The following is a 20,483-nucleotide window of genomic DNA, read 5'->3' on the forward strand; positions in this document are numbered from 1 at the left end:
GGAATGCAAAACTAATACATCACCTTTTTTTTCCCCCCTCAAGTTTCATGACACCTTTACATGTTGCCGCTGAAAAAGCTCATAATGATGTCATGGAAGTTCTGCATAAACATGGAGCGAAGGTAAATATACTTGCATGTGTTTTATTTTAAGGCAATGGATCAAGAAGAAGGGTTATGTTGATTATATACCACATAAGTTTTATGATAGTTACTGCTTTTTATTCTGTATGCCTTGTGCTTCTTGTGTTAACCTTGAAGTGTGTTTTATCTGAAATAAGTACTGGATCCTCAGGAATCCCATCTGAAAATTACTTCTCTCCAAGTAACTGAATACAGGCTTTAGGAGTCTACCTTACTAATTTTTAATGAACCTTGTTATAATTTCTAATAAATGTGGTTATCTAAGTACCTTGTATTGCTTTATCTTCTTGGCTGGAAAATATCCGATGGCTGAGGGCACTGACGCTGAGTTTAGTATTCTAATGCTGAATACTCCCTTGCTTGCTTTTTATTCTTGTAAGATTGTTTTGCTGTGCCCTTTAGCTATTATAGGTGCCAACCTAACTAATTTGTGAGTTTGTGGTGAAGTTTGCTTAGAAGCACATGGTTCAGCAAGTTGCTAAAGGTAGAGGAAGGTATAACTAACTTTATTTAGAATGTGGTTTAGCCATCTTTGAGAAGTGTTTCAGAACGATCTTTCTGTAGGTTTTAGCAGCAAACTTAATATTCATGGTGATGATACACATCACTACTTCATTTTCTTAGAGACTCTTCTTGATGGATACTTTCTTTGCATTGGCTAAAATATAAAAGGTCTCCTTGTTTTTGCTTTGAATGGGGCTCTGATTACTCTTTTTGAAAGTCTTCATTCAGGGAGCTAGAAATTAGGAATTCATTTTTACAAATTTATTACCTGTTGTATTATGTTATTGCCTGTAATAATGATCAAGTGTCACTCTTGCTGTGATAGGAGCTATGAGCAATGTAGTTGTATGCACAGTTAAGTGTTTTTATTTTGAAATGATGATTTTAATTTATAATCCAGTATGAGAGCTCACTGCCAGATTTGATTCACTTCCATAATACTTTAATGGCATCATTAAATACCTTAACAACAATACCATGGCAGAGTTGTTTGTATTTGAGAGTCCTAATGCTCTGGTGACTACTATGTTTTGCCTAAGGAGAAACCAGGGTCAAAGTTCTTGATTATAGTCATTAAAAATATTGGTTATTATTTTCCCAGATTCACTCTGTATAGAATACCTATGCACTGAAAGTTAAAAAAAAATAACTTTGCCATAGGAATAGGTATCTCATAACTTTTATGGATCTGCTTTTGCAGTACTAATTCAGTACTAATGGTGTTTGGGTAGACACTGAACTGGACATGCTGGACTTTCAAATGTACTCATACCAAAGTATTACCTGCTTTGAAATACAAGGAGCTTCTGTGTGCTGCTACTGTAGTCTCATTATTTAAATTAGTGCTCCCTTGAAAGTCTAGCTTGGTTATAGGTCACGTTAGGAGAGTAAGCTCAAAGACAGCATCCTTACTAGAATGGACCCTTTTTTTTTTTGTCAGTTGCATGTTCTGATGATAGCTTGTAATTCTTTTATCTCCTGAAGCAGAGGTTTCTAAATCATGATTCATGAGTCACTTGTAGACTGACTAATGGTGCTGAGTGGTGTACAGTGATCTACTGTGAATGATGCTGAGTGGGGTGTTCTGTTGTTTATTCCATCAACAGTATGCAAATAGAGGTACCTAGAGATCATTAAACCTCATTCTTCATTCATATCCCATATCCTATGTTATTCTGAGGATAGGCTATTCACATTTATGATCTAGCAAAGCATTTAAGTGCATGGCAGGAGACTAATCAAAGTTAATATTAAGTGCATCTTTCCATACTGCAGTGGATCAGTGTCCAAAGTTTCTTAGCTGTAAAGCAGTAAATAGCGCACCCGTAATTTTTAATGAGAGGTAGATCATTAAGGCTTTATGAGGCACTTTGAAGTTCCCAGATGGGATATGCTCAAGAGGCTTAGTTAGTTAACTAGGCATATTTAATCACTCTAAAATGTTTGTCTTGCTTGTATATTATCATTTGACCTCTTGCTCATGCTTTGACTGTAGGCATTTGGTTCATCAGATACTCTTGACATTGGTATTTCTTTGTTTCTGACTGTTGTGACATGGCAGCTTTCATTCCTAAAGCACGATACAGGTTTTGATGTTTTTATTTTGTTGTGTGTTGGGACGTTTTTCCTTCATGTTTTCTCTTTTTGTGTCTTGAATTGTAGTTACTTCATAAGATGTAATCAGATATATTAAAGCTCTTTGATCATGTCTGGTTGTATTTTTTACAAGAGAGGGTTCTCATGAGCTGGTGAATCTAGTCGCCCTGCAATAGCAGCCTCCCAGTGAAGATCCATTTGTTCTTTGAACTGCACCCTCCTGCTTTTTAAATACCTCTCTTCTTATTTGATGCTTCCTTCAGTGAGGTATTTGCAGTGAACAAACTGATTCTTCTTAGCTTTTGTTTTGGTAGGCTAAAAGCCTTAAACACCTAATCTTCCCTCATAAGAGAATGTTGCCTTTTCCTATTCATCCTTTTAACCCCTTCCCTCTACTAGCACCAGAGGGAATCTTGGAGTTCAGGCAACAAAAATAGAGTTCATTCCCCCACTGCCTTCCATGATGGCACTTCATTACCTCTGTTGTAAGTGCCTGACTAATGCATACTGGGATCATATTTGCCTTTTTAATAGAGCTGAGACAGTAGTACTCAGATCCTTCTTTCAATCTTGCAGTGCACAGAGAGTCTTGATTTTGTTAATATTTTATATTTGTGCCCTTCAGCACTATTCTCATGTGTCAAGATCATTAATGCAAATAGTAAAACAAAATTATCCCACAACCAGCCACCAAGCAGCCTTCCCTTTTTCAAAATGTTCAGTTCTTCTATCAAGTGCTCTTTTTTCAATATAAAATAAAATAAAAATTTCCACTGTGATCTCATATAAAATGCTTACTGAAGTGTGTATGGATGACACCTATCATGTAGGGTTTTTTCACTTTGCAGCCATTTCTTCTGTCAAAGGAGAGGTACTGTTGAAGTCAACTTTAATGTCATTCTGTTGTTCATCTCCCTTCTGGAAAGCACTACTTACTGATTACTGAGAGAGTAACAATTTGAAAAAGATGTGTAATTAGGGCTTCAAAGAAAGTAGAACTTTCTTCTTCTGAGATTCCGTGACAAAAGGCAGACAACTGATCCACAAAATAGCCAGCAATAATAGCTTTAGGAGACATAGTCATATAAAGTGTTGTAGATTGAAAATAATTTGTGATTGTTTTAGCATTTTATAGGAAATTCTTCTGTTTTCATGAGGAGCAGCTGTGTCAGACAGCAAAAGCGAGTTCACATACAGTGAAGTATGTATGTGTAGCCTTTCTTGTTCTATGGAAGGGGCTAAAGCATTATGAAGACTGCTTTAGGGAATTTGGGATGAGCAAGGGATGGTCTATGGCCTTGGAGCTGGATTTAATAATTTACTGTGTAAATTTGGTATTTGGAGTATGTTAGATGATAATAAACACTGAAGGACTGCTTGAATAAACTGTGTTTGATTGAGACTCCTTTTGACAGAAAGAAGATCTGAGAACGTTGATGTCTTCTCTGTGGTGATCAGTGACAGGACTTGAGGGAACAGCATGAAGTTGCGTCAGGGGAGGTTTAGGTTGGATATCAGGGAAAGGTTCTTCACCCAGAAGGTGATTGGGCACTGGAACAGGTTCCCCAGGGAAGTGGTCACAGCACCAGCCTGACAGTTCAGTAAGCATTTGGGACAATGCTCTCAGGCACATGCTGTGACTTTTGGGGTGTCCTGTGCAGATAGGACCCATCGAGGATCCTTATGGGTCCCTTCCAACTCAGCATACTCTGTGATTTGTATGGGCAAGAATTAACCTACTGGCAAGCACTTAATCATAAATTGTTTATTTTGGTGTGTCTTGCTGGTCCTGAGAGCACAGACTAGGTTCTTAATTTAAACTGTGAAGAAGCCCTTGTGGATATTAGTTGTACATCGACCTGTGTTATCTAAACACACATTCTGTGGAAGATGCTTTCATTAACTTGGTACTTGAGTTTGTAGAAGTTGACTGTCAATTTAAAAAACAGGTGAGAAACCTTGGGATTTCTTAGACTTTTCTTCAAGAATGTTGATCATACAGTTTTTCCTTGTTTGCCTCCCCTGTTTGTGTGAGACAGCATTTCACACCATGCTTATTTGATGTTGAATATTCTCAAAGTACCATATGAAAAACAGAAGCAGAGCATCTTCAAAGAACCCTTAAATATAAAAAAAAATTATTAGACCTGTGATCAAATCTTCAACTGCCATGATTTTATCTTTGAAGATGATCAAAATCTTTAATTTAAAAAATAATTTGAAGGTGGCAAACTAGTGAAAAAGTTTCATCCTGTTTTGTTGTATTTCTAGATAGTTGAATATTTCATATGACTAAGTTCTTGTCCACATTTATAGACACGTGGGAAATTAATGTGTTCAGAAAGGCACTCAGCTTTCTAGCAGTGCAGAAGTAAAGGATTAGAGTATTTTCTAAACTGGAAGGATTGCTGGAAGGAAAGACCTGCAAGCATCCAAGTTCACTGGTATCTTGGGCATTTGCAGAGATGTAATGAATGCTTTTTAATTGTGATGTGCAGCTTTTCTTCTGCAAGAGGAAATGAGCTTTTATAAGGCCATGTCAGAGAGATAGTGTCCATATTCGTGATGGTAGCAGAAATGAATTCATTCTGCTCTCCTGGGAGGATCTTGCTTTATGTGTCTTTGCATAATACAGTTATTTCTGTGCACTGGAGTAGCATATTGCCAGCCTTTCATGATCATGGATTTGCAAATGTTCACCATCTAGATCCACACAACAAACTGAAATGGTTTGGAATAACCTTGTTGTGTAAAACATTCGCTTCAGACATTTCAGGGAGAGAGGTATGATTTTCTCAGGGAACAGTAAGAATTGAAAAATTGCCTTTCAGAAATGTAGCAGATTCTAGACTGTGATGGTTAACATCATAAAGAACTGTGTGGTCTGTTGTGATTGACTGGTTCAACTTTTTTCACTGCTTAGACATCCAAACATCCTGACCTTAATCTTAAACTTTTATGCAGAAGAGGTAATTGTGGAACATCTGACTGGATCCTATAGGAACTTTTAGAGTGAAACTGACTCCTTCTTTCTCTGTTTTTTTCTGCTGACCTAGCTTGAAATTGTCACCAATGCTTCTTCACTCCTATGTTTATTGTTAGGCAACAAGACACAAGACAATACTGCAAGCTTGTCTTCAGAATTAATGCAGGAGAGCAGTTAGAGCACTTGCATTGGAGGGAAGGATTCTGTGATATGAAACTGCTGGCAGAGCACAAGTTTCACATGTGATTTTTAGAACGTTCATCTTTTAGAAAGATTTCACGGAGAAACTCCTAGTGCTCGGATGCTGTTGCTTTTTGTGATGCTGTTTGTAGTGTCAAGGAGCAGGAGGGATATTTAGGGCATTTGATCTTGATAGAAAGCTGACAAGAAGTCTTGCAAAAAAATGTTTCTGAACAGATCCAAGCTGTTGAGCTGCCACAAGTGCCTGGCAGCCAAGGGAATATTGCCATAACTGTTACACTGCTCCAAGAGAGCAGCAGTGAGGGAAGGGGAAACCTCAGTAGTGTCTGATGATACATGACCATTTCCATTTCTCTACTGTGTCTGTTCAGGATAGAGAAAAGGAAATTAAGGGAAAGAGTGGAAAGGACAGAAGGAAGTCTGCGTTGGAAAATTCTCTGAGAACCCTTATTTAAATAACTCTTTTCAGTCGATAACTGTATTCTGATTTTACATTGCATTTTGAGCAGTGGAATGACTGCAATCATGCTAAAAGGTAAAGAAATTGGATCAGAGCCAGTGTGCTGTGGAATAAAAGCTTTCAAACCTGTAATTTTTAACTCCTTGCAGAAAACTTGTCTGTAAGATAATTCAGAGCTACAGCCTTCTAATTTCAGACTGCTTATAAAGGGGACCAAATTAATATTTATCTTTTTTGAATAAGTGCAGCTGGAACAATCTGGCTATTCAGGGCACAATTAAAGCAGTACACCTTGCATATTTCACATTTTGTCAAACAGAGTTTAGACTTCAGCTTTGAATTTGAAAAGACATGTGTTTTTGGACCTGATATTAAACACCGTTTAACCCAGACATATGCCTTACCAGGTCTGATTTTTATAAGATTTTAATCTCAGTTTTGTATTTCAATTTGTAGTGCCTAAGTTGTTTTTCATTTGGAAGTAAGTCCTTTTGCTTTAAGCCTTCTTGGAGTATATCCTTTGGTTGATTTTTTGGTACATTATTGGTGAGACATCTGCCCCAAATTGAACATAGTCCAAATGAAATTGTCCTGCAAAGCCTAATTCTGCTCCTGAGGTAAAGAGCAGCTGCATTTGGTGCATGCATCTGTCAGCTGCAGCCCTTTTTGTCTCAGAAGAAGGTATTTCTTCAAATGGCTGATGTTCTTCTGCCAGAAGAATTGATTGTTGGGAAAGATAATGGTTTAGAGGTGAAAGGAGACCTGGATAAGGCATATGAGATGATGGCTCTGATGACTCTGACAGTGTTCTTTTCAAATGAATATTAACATTTTTCCAGGGACGTAGTCAGTATCAAATTGTGCACACTTGCTGCTATTACTTCTACTGTTTGTTCAGTACAGGCCTGTTTAATACAGACATCCAGTATTAAATAATACATTACTTAAGATTTTCTTTTTTAGATGAATGTTAGTGTTATCAGCTACTGTGAGAATCCATGAATTTAATTTCATTCTGCCTTTACCATCACTAAACATGTGTAACCCCAGAGTTCTGCTTATCTCTGTGTCCTTATCAGTGGTGAAAGGTATCCAGTGTCCTGGAACAGATGAGGATCATCATCTGAACAAAATGATGGATTTGGGACATTCAGCATCTAGTTAATATTTATGATAGTAGTAAGTTTTTTACTTGAAACAAAACTTTTAGGGCAATCCATTAGAGTGGCATGAGCTGAGCACAGTTACAAGAGAGCAGACCTATTCTCCTGTCCGTCTTGCTGCAAGAGAGGTTTGTGATCTGAGAAATTCCTGCTCTGACAGTCTGTAAAATAATTTCAGACAATATCGAATCACACTTCTCTTTATTTATTTGGTTGTTCTTTGTTGGTTTTTTTGTGACTTGATATTGCACTATAGCAGGTATTTTACTTAAATTTTTTACCCTATCTGGTAGTAGATCTTTGCATAATTAATTTAATTTAGTTTTAGTTAAATTTAATTTAGTTATAGCATATGTGTCTTAACCAAAATGCTTTTTCACTGGTTTCATGGAAAGGTAGTAGGGTTTTCATGCTGCATTTTAGGTGAGAAATAGCAAGCAAAACCTTTGTTTGCTGTCACCACTAAGTTTTTGAGAAGGTAAAAAGGTGGGTTTTATACAGTAACAAAGTTTATTATGCATGCAGTTCACAGCCTGCAATCTGTAGGCTTGGAAACAGATAACAGGTTCTGAGTTGCTTGCAGAGAATATAGAGTAGTTCTGTATTTCATAAAGTGGTAAAAAGGCTGTTGGGCATTTGCATTTAAATTTGTCATGAATCGCTGCTAGGTACAGAGTATCTTCTTGAAAGGTTATTTTCATGGGGGTGTTTTTCCGCTTTTTAAATCTCTCTATTATTCTCTTCCCTTTTTGATAGTGCACTGGGAGAGATGCTTCTAGTTATTTAGCTGCTCTGTTCAATCTCAACAGACAGATGTGTTTCCATTATATCATCTTCTTGGAAAATGATACTCCATTTTGCCTGTTTATACAGCCTTGTATTGAGAAGAATTATATCCAGTTATTACTTAACGTTTATGTAAAGGCACAAAAAGTGAGGAGGAAATGTTTGTCTCCCAACTGTTTTGTCCCCCCACTCCTTCATAGAATTTTTAATTTGACATCTTTGTTTTGCATTAGTTCTTGGTAGTGTGTAATGTTGAATTATTCTACTTCTGACCATGGAAGATGATCATTTCCTTAAAAGATATAAGATCTTTGAATTGTTTGGTAACAATTTATGTCAAGTTACCTCTTTCTCCTCCTGGGATAGTTTTTCTTTTCTTGCACAAGGTTGGTCTTCATCAAATTTGTTGAAAGCTTGATCACTATTTAAAATATGGTTTTGGGGATCCTCTGTTGTCTGTTAGCTATGCAAACAAATAACCTGTGTTGTTAAAAGACAGGAAAACATCTGCGGTAAATTATTTTTCCTTTGGAGCGTGTGCCGGTTTTGTCATTTGGTTTTGTTTAATTGCAGTGCAGAAGAATTGATAGATAAATTTGTATGCCAGAAAATTTTTCTTATTGCTCTTATTTAGGACAGGGAGAGGTGCAGCCTTTTAATTGCAACAGTTGAATTTTATATTGCTGCTGCATTTTCAGATGAATGCACTGGACACCCTTGGTCAAACAGCGTTGCACAGGGCTGCGTTAGCAGGGCACTTGCAAACCTGCCGGCTGCTGCTGAGTTATGGCTCTGATCCCTCCATCATCTCTTTGCAAGGCTTCACAGCAGCACAGATGGGAAATGAAGCAGTGCAACAGATCTTAAGTGGTGGGTAAAATAAAGGCTTGTGTATTTGAACTTCAGCTTCTCCCTTTACAGCTTTCAATCTTGTTTCTTTCTCAATGCAAGAGACTTGCAGTAGTTTTCTCATCTCTTCTTTTTGGCATCAAGTGCACACAACTAGAGTATGTATTGTGTGACACTTGTCAAAAAATAAATAAATAGCTCTGCCCAGTTCAGTGATTTTGTGAAAATTGGGAAGAAAATAATCATCTTGTAGACCTAGAGCATGCTGCTGTACAAGGAGATTGTAGGAAGGCACATGTAGGGAGTTTTGGGATTCTTTTGGTAGCAATTTCCAAGGCAGCTGGAATATTGCTGAGCATGTAAGAAACCTTTTTCCCTGAATCAGCTAACCTGTTAGGTACTCCATACTTCAGCAGTCACAAGCAGAGTGTTACTGGCAGAAAACCAGTAATAGTTGCTAAACTGTTTGAACTTTTACTTCAAATCTCTTGCTTGTCCAGTAGAGAAAGATGTTATTGTGAAAGTGCTCTGGATAGTGCATAGATAACAATTTGTTTATATCTTGCATTAAAAAGATGAATAGACGTTTCAAGAGGGTGCCACTATTTTTCATATATGTGGCTAAGGATTTACATCCTCTTAGCCATGTTACATTTGAACTTTTGCAAGTACAGAGAAGAATGATTGCATCAATAGCTACTACAGAACAAGTAACTCACCTTACAGTGAGATGTGCCTGTAGTCAGACAAAGGCAAATATCCAGATAGATGAGAACACCCATGGTAGCTAGAAACTCCATTTTCTCTAAGTGTTTTCAACAATGTTACCTTAAAACAAGACAAAACAAGAAAAAAGCATTTTATGGCAGTGCAAGGAAGGACTGTTTTGAAGTGTACCCACTCCTGAGATGTAGCTGGTTACGTGGGTAGCGTTACCTGTTAAAATGAGCACGTGAATGTGTGTATGTGGACTGAGAGAGAAGAATGCTGGCACAATAATGTCAGCTTTAGAGTCAAAATCTGACTGATTTGCTCTAAAACTAAAGCTTATTCAGACGTTTTGGCAATGTGAACTTGAACATCGCAACCCCAGCTGTATTTTCACAAGTAGCAACAGACCAACTTCACTCCCCAACTTTGGAAAATATGTTGAGCACAAGTTAATACAACTTAAGTATCCTAAGTAATCCTAAACCATCTTTTTCCCTATGTACAGAAAGTACACCTGTGCGCACATCCGATGTGGATTATCGGTTGTTAGAAGCGTCCAAAGCTGGAGACTTGGAAACTGTGAAGGTAGGTTTGAACAGTTCATGTGAATTTCCTGCTTTGCATTGTTGTGCAAGGCTCATGGAAGCCTCTGCTACATGAGTTGTGAAAGCAGTGCCTAATAGATGGTAAATCATAAAAAATTATTTTTTTATGGGAAGTCATGGGTGTTTCTTCATTTTTCTTCTATAAAGTAGTACATTAAGATGTACTGAGGTGTGTTTCTCTTTAGTTTCTGCTTGCTGATTCTGCCAGTCCTTCACACAGTCTTGTCTTTGATGGTCTCAGATGTAGCCATAATTCTTTGTAGCAGACCCTGTGATTCTCAGAATCAAAATTTAGTAGAAACAAGCCCTCAGGTGCATGATTCAATCAGATGGCAAGCAAATACTATTAATAGGTAGCAGACTTCATATTTTAAGCCATCCATAATCTCAAGGTGAAGGGTCAGGCTGTGGAATTCCAGCATCACAGGAAGGTTTGATCTTGTTTTTTGGTACTTGGTCTGTGGACAAAACAGCCTTCAGATGGACTGTTGTGCATACTTTCCCACCTTGAACTTCAACATGATGTACATTAATATTCAAACAGCAGCAGTTTTGTGAACCAGCAGCTCCTTTGACTGCAAAGCAAAGTTACATGGCCTTGAACCTGGTACTTGATGATGTTGAGGTTCACCCTTTCTTATACATTAGGAATATCTTCACACTGCTTCCATCATTTAAGTCTTGTTTGCTATATAAGTACTTTCATCTGTAAGTTTAGAGCTGCTATTTTTTTAACTGCATAAGTAGAAAGAAATTTCCTCATACTTCAAAAGATTTGTATAATGTAAGTGGATCACATTTTGTGTCAGAGTCTTTGAAGGTGGTAGTTTAATTATTTTCTTTCGGGTTGGTTTGTTCCGTGTTTTGGTGTTGCTGTTTGGTTTTGGGGAGTTCCTTATTTGTTAGTTTTAGTTCTGTACTAGATTTTGGGTTCTTTTATCTTCACAGCAACTTTGCAGCCCTCAGAATGTGAATTGCAGAGATCTGGAAGGCCGTCATTCAACACCACTGCACTTTGCTGCAGGATATAATCGCGTATCAGTGGTGGAGTATCTCTTGCACCATGGAGCAGATGTGCATGCCAAAGATAAAGGGTACATTTCATTACATTACATCTTCTGCTGTTCTCTATTAATATGAGACTTATATCCCACTTATTCATTTTGCTTCAGATTTCAGTGACCATAGTGTTTTTATCTTGAAAATTTTCCCTTTCCTTCTCATTCTGCATTGTTCCTGTGCTGTAAGGAGATTTACATACCATTACAGCATACTTTGCTTTCTGGAAAAGCCATTATCAAGTACATACCTGGCACTGTAATACATGATGCTTCTCTTCTCCTTTTTGCCCATTTTGGAGACTTCGTTTTGCTTAAAAGCAGCCTTTAACTTGTTTTAGGTGATCTAAAATTAGTTTTGAATGAAATGGGGCAAAATACCAGGGTTATCTCTGGTCATTTTTCTAATTCTATTAGCTTTTATTATTAAAGTTAGTTATTTTTACAGTTAATAATCAAATTATAGGAACCATTTACATGTTTTTGCATTAATTGTGAAGCAGCATGGTTATGTTCATTTTTTTACTTTGTATATTAGTTCAGGGTGGGGAATAAATTTCCAATACTGGATTTTTAGGCTTACCGTGGAAGAAGTATCTCAGTATTTGGGTATCTTTCTGTATCTATCAGATATGCAATACTTACTAATAACTGCACATCAAACAAATTATATAGTGTTATGTCTTTCTTGAAATTTACACTCAAATATCCAAACTTGAAACAACTGTGAGTCTTGCAATTTATTTTTTTGTCTGTTATTAACAGCGTGGAAGTTGTAACATTGGGGGCTGCTTAGTATTTAAGTCTTGTGGATGAGAACTAAAGGAGGATAGTTAAGTTTTAATGGATTTTTCAATAGAGAAATAAAACCATGAAAACTGGAAAGACTGAAAGATAGAAATGATGTCTGGTAAAAGTGAGACTTTTATCTACTGATTGCATATAGGATTTTATTCTCTAGCTATTAATGCTTTCTCTTTGACTAGTGGCTTAGTACCCCTGCACAATGCCTGTTCTTATGGACACTACGAAGTGGCTGAACTCTTAGTGAGGCATGGTGCTTCTGTCAACGTGGCAGACCTGTGGAAATTCACTCCTCTACATGAAGCAGCAGCAAAAGGAAAATATGAAATCTGCAAACTGCTTTTAAAAGTATGTGCTGGAGATCTCAGATGTGTCTTTTAATGCATATATATTTTTTTTTCTGAAATTCAGTTAATGCAAAGTTAATTGCATTCATTGAATTATTTGTAGTATCTTTGAATCAATTTTCATCTTGCAACTGTCATATGGTTTCTTGTGTAATATGATTGGATTAAAAAGAATCATCAACAAGGAATATTTCCAGCACGTGCATTAATATTGTTAGCCAAGCAGGACAAGACTCTGAAACTGGAAAAAAACAGCTGAATTAGTATAAAAATGAGAACTCCCTACCTTGTCCTATCCATGCCTTTCTGAAGTAGTTACTGCATTTAAGTAAATTTTGTTAATACTTATGCAAGAGTGTGTTACAGAGCAATAGCGGAAGGTGGGTCCTAAATGCTGTTTGGTATGAGAGAAATGTAAAACTGTTATGTTAATGCATAATTTATAAAACTCCTGGAGGAAATGCATGTTAATATGCTGTGGCATAAATATTCATTATACTTAGAGGAGGAACCTGTTAAAAGCATGAGGTAATGCAAAGATGCTTCCAGTGAGAAACATGAGTTTGAGAAACTTAACATAAGGTCAGATCCTACCCTGGGAAGGTGAAAGGGGATGCTAGATTAGAATTTCTTGCCAATCCTATTTTCTCTTTCAGCCTTGCCTACTTATGTCCCTCTGAAGCACAGCATTTAAAATAGGAGAAAGTCAGAATATGGATAGTCTTTAAATAATGAGGACCTTCTCCAGCCACTTTTCATTTGCTGGTGTAAAGCCCCACTATTTCCCTCCTATATCATTAATTATTTCACTTGATTACCAAGAAAGCAGAGAGAAGAATGATAGTTTGAAGCATATCTACAACAGAAACCAAGAGACATTGAGAGATGTCTGTGGTATAGGCATGGTATGGTGGCCTGCAAATGACACCCTAATAGAGATGTTAGCTTAAGCTATAGGAACACTTGTAATCTCTCAAGCACCGTGTTGCATTATAGACACTGGAGGTCTCTGGCCTGTTCTGGTCATTCCACAGGGAATTTACCCATATTTTTTCTTCAAAGGATCCTGAATGGATGTACAACAGGAAATAGAAAAGTGCTGAAATTTACTTTTTAAAAAATCATTCATTCACAAGATAAGAGCTAAATATGCCCTTAAGGTGACACAGATGTAAAGTCTTTAGGTGTCTGTGGATATATGCTCACACTGCAGTTTACTCAGGGTTTCTCCTGCTGTGTCTCCTATGCCAGCTGGCAGTATTGTCAGTTCTGCTGAGTTGTGGATGTTGAGTTTGACTCCTCTTGACTTGTGCTCCTTCTCTCCTGGTCTGTTTGAAGAAGGAAACAAAAATAAACAGGCATTTTGGAGCCGGTGTCTTTTTTTAATCACTTTTCTTTGAAATTATCACCTTCATTTTTTTCTGTGCCTTGGAAGGGGTCTCAGAAGACACTGCCTCTTCATTCAGATATTTATTTTGGTGCATATGTGAATAGTTCCAATTTTGATGAGTTTTAAATTAAGGGATTTCAGGTCATATCTTAGAGAAGTCATTGCAATCTAAAAAGCTTTGTGCGAAGAATGCTCTCTTCCTAAAAGAACCACAGATGTGGAAACTGGTTCTGTGTAATCAATATTCTGTCCCTTTTTGTCCCTTGCTTTTTATCCTTTACACCATGAGCACAGTTGTATTGCTTCCAAATACAAAGCAGTTAGTTCCCTCTGTTCTCCCATTGCTGTTCTCCCATTCCCAGTCCAGTGGGAAATGGCAGGGTAGACTTGCTGGCAGGGATTGGACCACTGTGTTTGACTATTCTGAAGGGGTCAGCCAGAGAGCTATAGCAGCAGCAGCTGCCTCTGCTCTATCTGTCTTTGTTTTTCCCCACTGCTGCTGAGAGTGAATAGGGAAGGAGCTGTCCTCCCACAAAACTGAATGTGGATGTGACTCACTCCATATGCTCAATATAGGTCTATGTTCCCGTTCTCAACCCCCTGTGCTGCAGTACTGTGTTCTTGTCACTCCCTGATCTATGTGTTTTACCAGCACAGATACACTCCAGCAGTCATCCAACTCCACTTGTCCACCAGAATTGGTTTTCACTTCTTCAAAAGACCTGTAAACTGCTTAAGAAGGTTCTGATATCTATTGGAAAGTGTAGAGAAGAGTATTTTGCTAGTTCCCTCCTCAAACAAGTGCCTTTCGATATCAGGGTGACATTTAGTAAAACTCAGAGCCTGGCTTTGCTAGCTCAGAAAGTTGTGCTCCGGAAATAACTCTGCCAGCCATTTGATTCCTGCCAGTTTTCAGGAGAAGAGGAGGACTGGGAGCAAGATACTTGCAGTTGGCTTTCCTTTCACGCTGCTGTGACAGTAAGAAATAGCTATATGCAGGAAATGCTCCTGAAAATACTTCAGTTGCAAGTAGAGCAGGGACAGCTCTTGCAGAGGGCTGCCATTCTTGCCTGTGGAATTGAGATTCACACAGCTGTGTTTCAGACTAATGCTTTTGGGCCTCAGCCTTCTGAATTTATTTGCACGTGCCTACTAATCTATACAATGTTACTTCATTATGGTAGGTGTGCCATCTTGTTTTGCAAAATAGTGACACACTTGTGTGCGCTGCTCTGCACATGGTTGTGACACTAGCATTCCATTTGCTCTTTGCAGCATGGAGCCGATCCAACAAAAAAGAATCGAGATGGGAACACTCCTCTGGATTTGGTGAAAGAAGGGGACACAGATATCCAGGATTTACTGAGAGGAGACGCTGCCTTGCTAGATGCTGCCAAGAAGGGGTGCCTGGCACGAGTGCAGAAGCTGTGTACTCAAGAAAATATCAATTGCAGAGACACCCAGGGAAGAAATTCAACACCACTGCATCTTGCAGGTAGGTAAAGTGCCAGGTTTTCAAGGTTTGTATATTTATGGTAGGTCTACAGATGTAATTTGCCAGAATCAGGATTGGTATGGGAAGAGTTTCACAGAGAATTATCCTGTATGAAGAGTTAACTATGGCACCAGTATTTCAGGAGGTAATGCAATTATTAGGGAAGAGGAACTTTTGCAGCTGAAAAATTGCCTTAGCTTTTCTGTCTAATATTTTTCTTTAGTTTAGCTCTCCTAATACCTAATTTCTTTTCCTGTGCTTTTTCTACAGCTGGTTACAACAATTTGGAAGTAGCTGAATACCTTCTTGAGCATGGTGCTGATGTTAATGCCCAGGACAAAGGAGGATTGATTCCCCTACACAATGCAGCATCCTATGGGGTAGGTGCAAGCAGTCTTGGCATGAGTAGATCAGCAAGGAACCTCTTGAAGTCATATCGAAAGCCAGTTATTTTGCAGCTGTTTTGCTGTGAACACAGTTCAGGTTTTGATGAAGTATTTGTTGGATGAAGTTGCTGTTGTGAGTCCTGTTTGCAGTCCTACACATTAAGTAGGATGCAGATTCAGGTGTGCTGTAGCAGTTAAATGCTGCAGTTTGGAAAGATCAGCACAATGTAGCTTTTATGCAGGCAAGTAGATGCACAGGATTTAATGGTTTGGGGTAATGTTTGAAAAAGAAAAGACCTCAAGTTATCTCTGGAAGACTTAGATGGAAGAAAAAGAAAAATACCAGGGGATTCTGTGCAGATGATGACAGGGAAGTGGAGGTGAGTTACAGCTGGTGTTCAGTGGGAATCTATTGCTAGAGTTGAAGGACTACTGTGTTTCTAATGTGGTTGTCCTCCAGGGCAAGCCATCTGCTTGCAGGGGAGGTGCAGTGACAGATTCAAACCATTTTGGATGAGGCAGGCCCTCCATAAAGGAGTAAGCATCTGTGTCCCAGTTGCACAGATGCCTAATAGATTGCTTATAAGCAGCTGTTGGTTGTGGATTGGGTGAGAAAGAAGTCTCTTGTAAATAATTGTACAAAGAAGTGCTTGAGAAGCTCCTAGCACTGTGCTTACTGTCAGAGAGAGGATCTGAAGCTCAGGAAGTAATGGGTTTGATGGTCTCATGATATGCGTTGTCTGTTACTTACCTGGGCCTGGCACAAGTACAGCAAAATCTGGGAGAGGTGACCATGACAGCACCATGATTGCTTTTGTTTGAGAGCAAATGAAATAAAAAGTGCAGTGTTCACCTTGTTTCTGAAAAGAGCATCAATGGAACTCAATCTACACCATTGTGTATTGGTTCTTTACATCACTATGGGATCCCAGTGTCCCAAAGAGCAAAAAGCCCCAAATCCTGATGAAAGATTAGAAATGCAGCACAAAATTCTTTTATGTTACAGGTTCCTAATACTAATTAATATTGTTTATCAGCATCTGCCATAAGCATAAATTCCCAGGATGTTGCTAAGATCTAGAGATAAATTCTCTTAGAAATACTGTGTTCTTTTCTTTGGTGTGAGAAGACAAAACACATTTTACATTAAAAAACATTTTATGCAAACCCAAAACATTTCGTACTGGGATAGAGAAATGTCAGAGATTGGTTTTAGCTGATTGTAATTTGTAAAAATCATAATGCCAATCTAACCTGGTTGTCTTACTTCCTCCAGGAAACATTAAAAAAGAAGTGTTTGGTGCTTTTCCATCAGCTTATTTAGTTAAGAATTGCTGCATACCTTTCCTGGCATCCCACACTTCTCTCTGAGCTGTCATCAGTCTGTTCAGATCTCTGTGATGGGATGTAGAGAGGAGATGAGTACTGGTTTCACAAGTTCATAGCTGGCAAGTTTCACAAGCTCTGCCTTTTCCTCACAAAGTTTCTTCAGTTCTCCCACCCAGCACTTCATGCTGTGAGTCTCTCAATAGGGCTTTCTGTGGCAGAAAAATCACAGGAACAGCAATTGCTTTAAAAGTTTGGCAGAGAGGAAAAATAAACTTGGCAGTATTTTCAAACCACACTTATTCAGGGACCAAGCTGTTTTATGGGAGCTGCAAAGAGTCACTTAATTGCCATTGAGAGGAAGAAGGAAAACCATTGACAATTCTTTGTGCTTCTGCTTACAGTTTCAGTGTTTCATGCTCCTACCCACTGATTTTGACTACCTGCTTTTTTTTTTTTCCTTTGCTGTCTTGCACAAGACAGCTCTACTGGTTAGAGGCAGGCAAAAATTTCATTTGTCAATTTTCTCTTATTTTTACTTGGGAGACTTCAAGGACAGTGTATTGATGGAAGCATGGGGTTATAAGTTCATTACTTTCATAACCCATGTTAAACAGCTGTTCCTTGTGACACTCATAATATGTTTTATCAAGTACAGCTCTCATAAAATATGATTGAAGATAGAACAAATCTGTGCTGCCACAGATGAGTTCAAAGTCTTGCAAGAAGGAAAGTACAACAAAGACTTCTGTGTACACACAGGGGTGGCTCAGTAGCACAACACACTGATCTTCAGAGCTTCTAGTATTGTGTCACAAAAGTGACATTTACTGCAGCCCAGTAAATTTACCAGTTCAAATTCATACACAAATAATTTTTTTTTGTGCAGGGTTAAGTATCATGTCTGGTCCTGCAGCTGGTACAAACTTCATGCTATGTACTTGGAGTAATTTGACAGAAATCTGCTTCTGTGCCTGATCCCAGTTCTTTGTGTGCTGGTGAATGATCTGGTAGCTCACAGACTCAGATGACTGTGGAGCTGCAGTATAAATTGGTGTCTGGAGAAGTGTGCTGCTCCTGTGGCACAGGAGGCAGAATGAGTTACAGGAAAGAGAAACCACAAGTGTCTCTAGGCACCATTACCTCAAGCATGAGAAAGGAATGTATGTTTTACCAGTGTCATGTTGATGAAGATGTTCTTGTGTTTTCCAGCATGTGGACATAGCAGCACTGTTGATCAAATATAATACCTGTGTAAATGCAACAGATAAATGGGCATTCACACCTTTGCATGAAGCTGCACAAAAAGGAAGGACACAGCTCTGTGCTCTGCTGTTAGCTCATGGAGCAGATCCAACCATGAAGAACCAAGAGGGTCAGACACCACTAGACCTGGCAACAGTAAGTTCCTGTTAGCCAGCCACAGGCTGCTCTGGAGGATGTACTCTGCATGTTAAATTCATTTCTATGTCTCAGTGGCACCAGCAGTCCTCGGCTTCCACTGTGCTGAGGTGGAGAGAGAAGGGCATCTCCTGAGTTCCTCTTTGTGGATTTTTATCCATGGGACCAGGTGTTTTCCTTTGGCTGAAATCTTAGCATGGCTAACAATTTAAGGTTTGCTTCTCCTTAAGGATTCACTCCTGGGATCAATCTCCTCATTTCCAGAAATAAAACTTTCTGAAATGTCTCTGATGATGGTTAGTCTGTGTACTGTTGGTGATTATTTCTTTGAACCTAAAGAGGAGCACCAGATGGCCCTTGAGAGGAATGGGAACATTTAGTGGGTTATTACACTCAGTGCCTCCATATTATCCCAATTCTTTTTTTTTTAAATTAACTCCAAAACAACATTCTAAAGAACTCATTCTACCTCTGAAATTTGTAGGTGGCTACCCAACTTCTTCTAAAACTAGAATCTGAAAACTTTCTTGTAAATGATTTAAAAGCCTAATAAGGTTATATGAAAATGTATGCCCCAGTTTAAACAGTCTTGATGGAATAGATAATGCAACCAAATTGGATGCTGTGTCTGGTCTCAGTGCAAGTATCTTTTAGGGTTATTGATTTATTTATGGAGAGTTCAAGAAATATTCTCCAGAGTAATCTGAGCTCCAGAAAACTTGCTTTGTGATGAAGGATATGAAGATTATTTGATATCCTGGGGGGAAATAAGGATGTCTTCATCATGTTCTACAAGAACTCTTTAGGAGGAAATTCTTGAAGATGAGCATGTTGCTTAATTTAGTCAATAAAGGCTAAATCAAACTGTTAGCTAAGATGATACTTTTCCTGAGCTCCTGTCCTTTTTTTTTTCTGTTCTAACCCAAGAGATGTGATTATGGCAAAGGCAGTGGTTGTCTTTCCACTGAAACCTTGTTCCAGTGCACCTGAAGTTGAGCCTGAGGGAGAAATTAAGAAGTGGCATTTCCTGTCCTAGATTCTGAAGGATTTCAAATAAAGTTGCTGCATTGTTCTCCCTGGCTTTAGCACTTATAAAGTCTTTGTGCCAGAAAAAAATTAAATGTAGCTTACATACCTTTAGAAATGGGGAGGACCTGATTCACTTATGTCTTAAGTGATGAATCAAAATGTTCTTGAAACTATGAATTCCTGTTAACAGAAGCTAACAGTTTTCTTTCTAATGGGGGACAGAACAATCAAATCAAATAACAGTTAAAAATTATTTCCAGAGATCAGTGACCTGAGATAGTAGGACCTCATGCTGGGTGTTCTTTCTGTTTTTCAGGCTGATGATATCCGAGCTTTGCTGATAGATGCGATGCCTCCAGAAGCTTTGCCCACGTGCTTCAAGCCTCAAGCTACTGTTGTTAGTGCCTCTGTGATCTCGCCAGCATCTACACCATCCTGCCTGTCTGCTGCCAGCAGCATAGATAACCTCACAGGGCCACTGGCAGAACTGGCCGTAGGAGGGGCATCAAATGCTGGAGACGGAGCAGCAGGAGCTGACAGGAAGGAAGGAGAAGGTGCATTTGCTGCTGGACAAGTTTACATTGCCAAAAGTACAGTAGTTTAGTATCAGAAGAGGCCTTGGTTTATCTGAAAAGCATTTCTGACTAGCCAGAAAATACTGTGCAGTTTGAACTGTTATCTGTTAGCTCTGTTTTAAAGTGTCTGATGCTTGTTAACTGTTCACTGTTAACTGTTCATCTGTATTTGCTGTCAGTCATTAGGTCTGACTACAAATGCAGATACGATTAGGTGCCCAGATGTTCATTGACTTTATAAAGAAAATCCAACAAGAATTACTTTGATGAAGGAGTTATGATTGTCATGGCTGGGGGATTTTGCCAAGGGTTTTTAAACCCTTTGATTAATATCTGGGGTCCATGCTTTAGGTCAGAATCTAAGGGGGGGTCACATAGCAAAAATATACCCACCCTTCTTTTCCTTCTCTTTGAAGTATGAGCCTGTATTTATCACAGATGGTTTGTGCTTTTAATAGTTGATTCTGAAGAGTGAATGGTGATGAGCTTTGCACAGAGCTTTGACACAATGGAAGTAGATTGTTTGTTACAGTCATAAACAAACTGATTGTAAAAAGAATCAGAGTTTGGAATTTTGAGAGAATTAGTGATATTGCTTAATTTTTTTTTTTAAGGTGGTTGGTTTGGTTTTTGTTGCTTCAGATGTATAGGACATAAAGACTTGTTTC

The 20,483-nt window shown here is 38.5% G+C and overlaps 1 protein-coding gene and 2 long non-coding RNA genes across 8 annotated transcripts in view; 1 reads left to right on the plus strand and 2 right to left on the minus strand.

Moving 5' to 3' along the window:
* The window catches only part of TNKS (tankyrase), a 129,096-nt gene that overhangs the window by 93,810 nt on the left and 14,803 nt on the right, over positions 1 to 20,483 (plus strand). For 4 of the 6 annotated variants that reach the window (XM_086891537.1, XM_086891538.1, XM_086891539.1 and 1 more), the window contains 9 exons: positions 44 to 122; positions 8,538 to 8,709; positions 9,905 to 9,984; positions 10,953 to 11,098; positions 12,049 to 12,214; positions 14,879 to 15,098; positions 15,369 to 15,478; positions 18,023 to 18,211; positions 19,557 to 19,794. In XM_086891537.1, coding sequence (XP_086747663.1) covers positions 44 to 122; positions 8,538 to 8,709; positions 9,905 to 9,984; positions 10,953 to 11,098; positions 12,049 to 12,214; positions 14,879 to 15,098; positions 15,369 to 15,478; positions 18,023 to 18,211; positions 19,557 to 19,794 — 1,400 coding nt within the window. Of the gene's footprint in view, positions 1 to 43; positions 123 to 8,537; positions 8,710 to 9,904; positions 9,985 to 10,952; positions 11,099 to 12,048; positions 12,215 to 14,878; positions 15,099 to 15,368; positions 15,479 to 18,022; positions 18,212 to 19,556; positions 19,831 to 20,483 lie in introns of all 6 variants that reach the window. The other 2 variants (XM_086891536.1, XM_086891533.1) reach the window with 1 other exon arrangement.
* LOC147653070 (uncharacterized) lies at positions 8,150 to 9,516 on the minus strand. The gene is made up of 2 exons (XR_015287559.1): positions 9,408 to 9,516; positions 8,150 to 8,319 (listed from the first exon to the last, which is right to left on the minus strand). It is a non-coding gene; the product is annotated as an uncharacterized LOC147653070 (long non-coding RNA).
* Positions 11,802 to 19,591, minus strand: LOC111927815 (uncharacterized). The gene is made up of 4 exons (XR_015287558.1): positions 19,512 to 19,591; positions 16,964 to 17,022; positions 16,827 to 16,879; positions 11,802 to 13,541 (listed from the first exon to the last, which is right to left on the minus strand). It is a non-coding gene; the product is annotated as an uncharacterized LOC111927815 (long non-coding RNA).

Source organism: Cyanistes caeruleus, chromosome 5, assembly GCF_971803275.1.
Source record: "Cyanistes caeruleus chromosome 5, bCyaCae1.hap1.1, whole genome shotgun sequence".
In the NCBI taxonomy this organism is placed as follows: Eukaryota; Metazoa; Chordata; class Aves; order Passeriformes; family Paridae; genus Cyanistes; species Cyanistes caeruleus.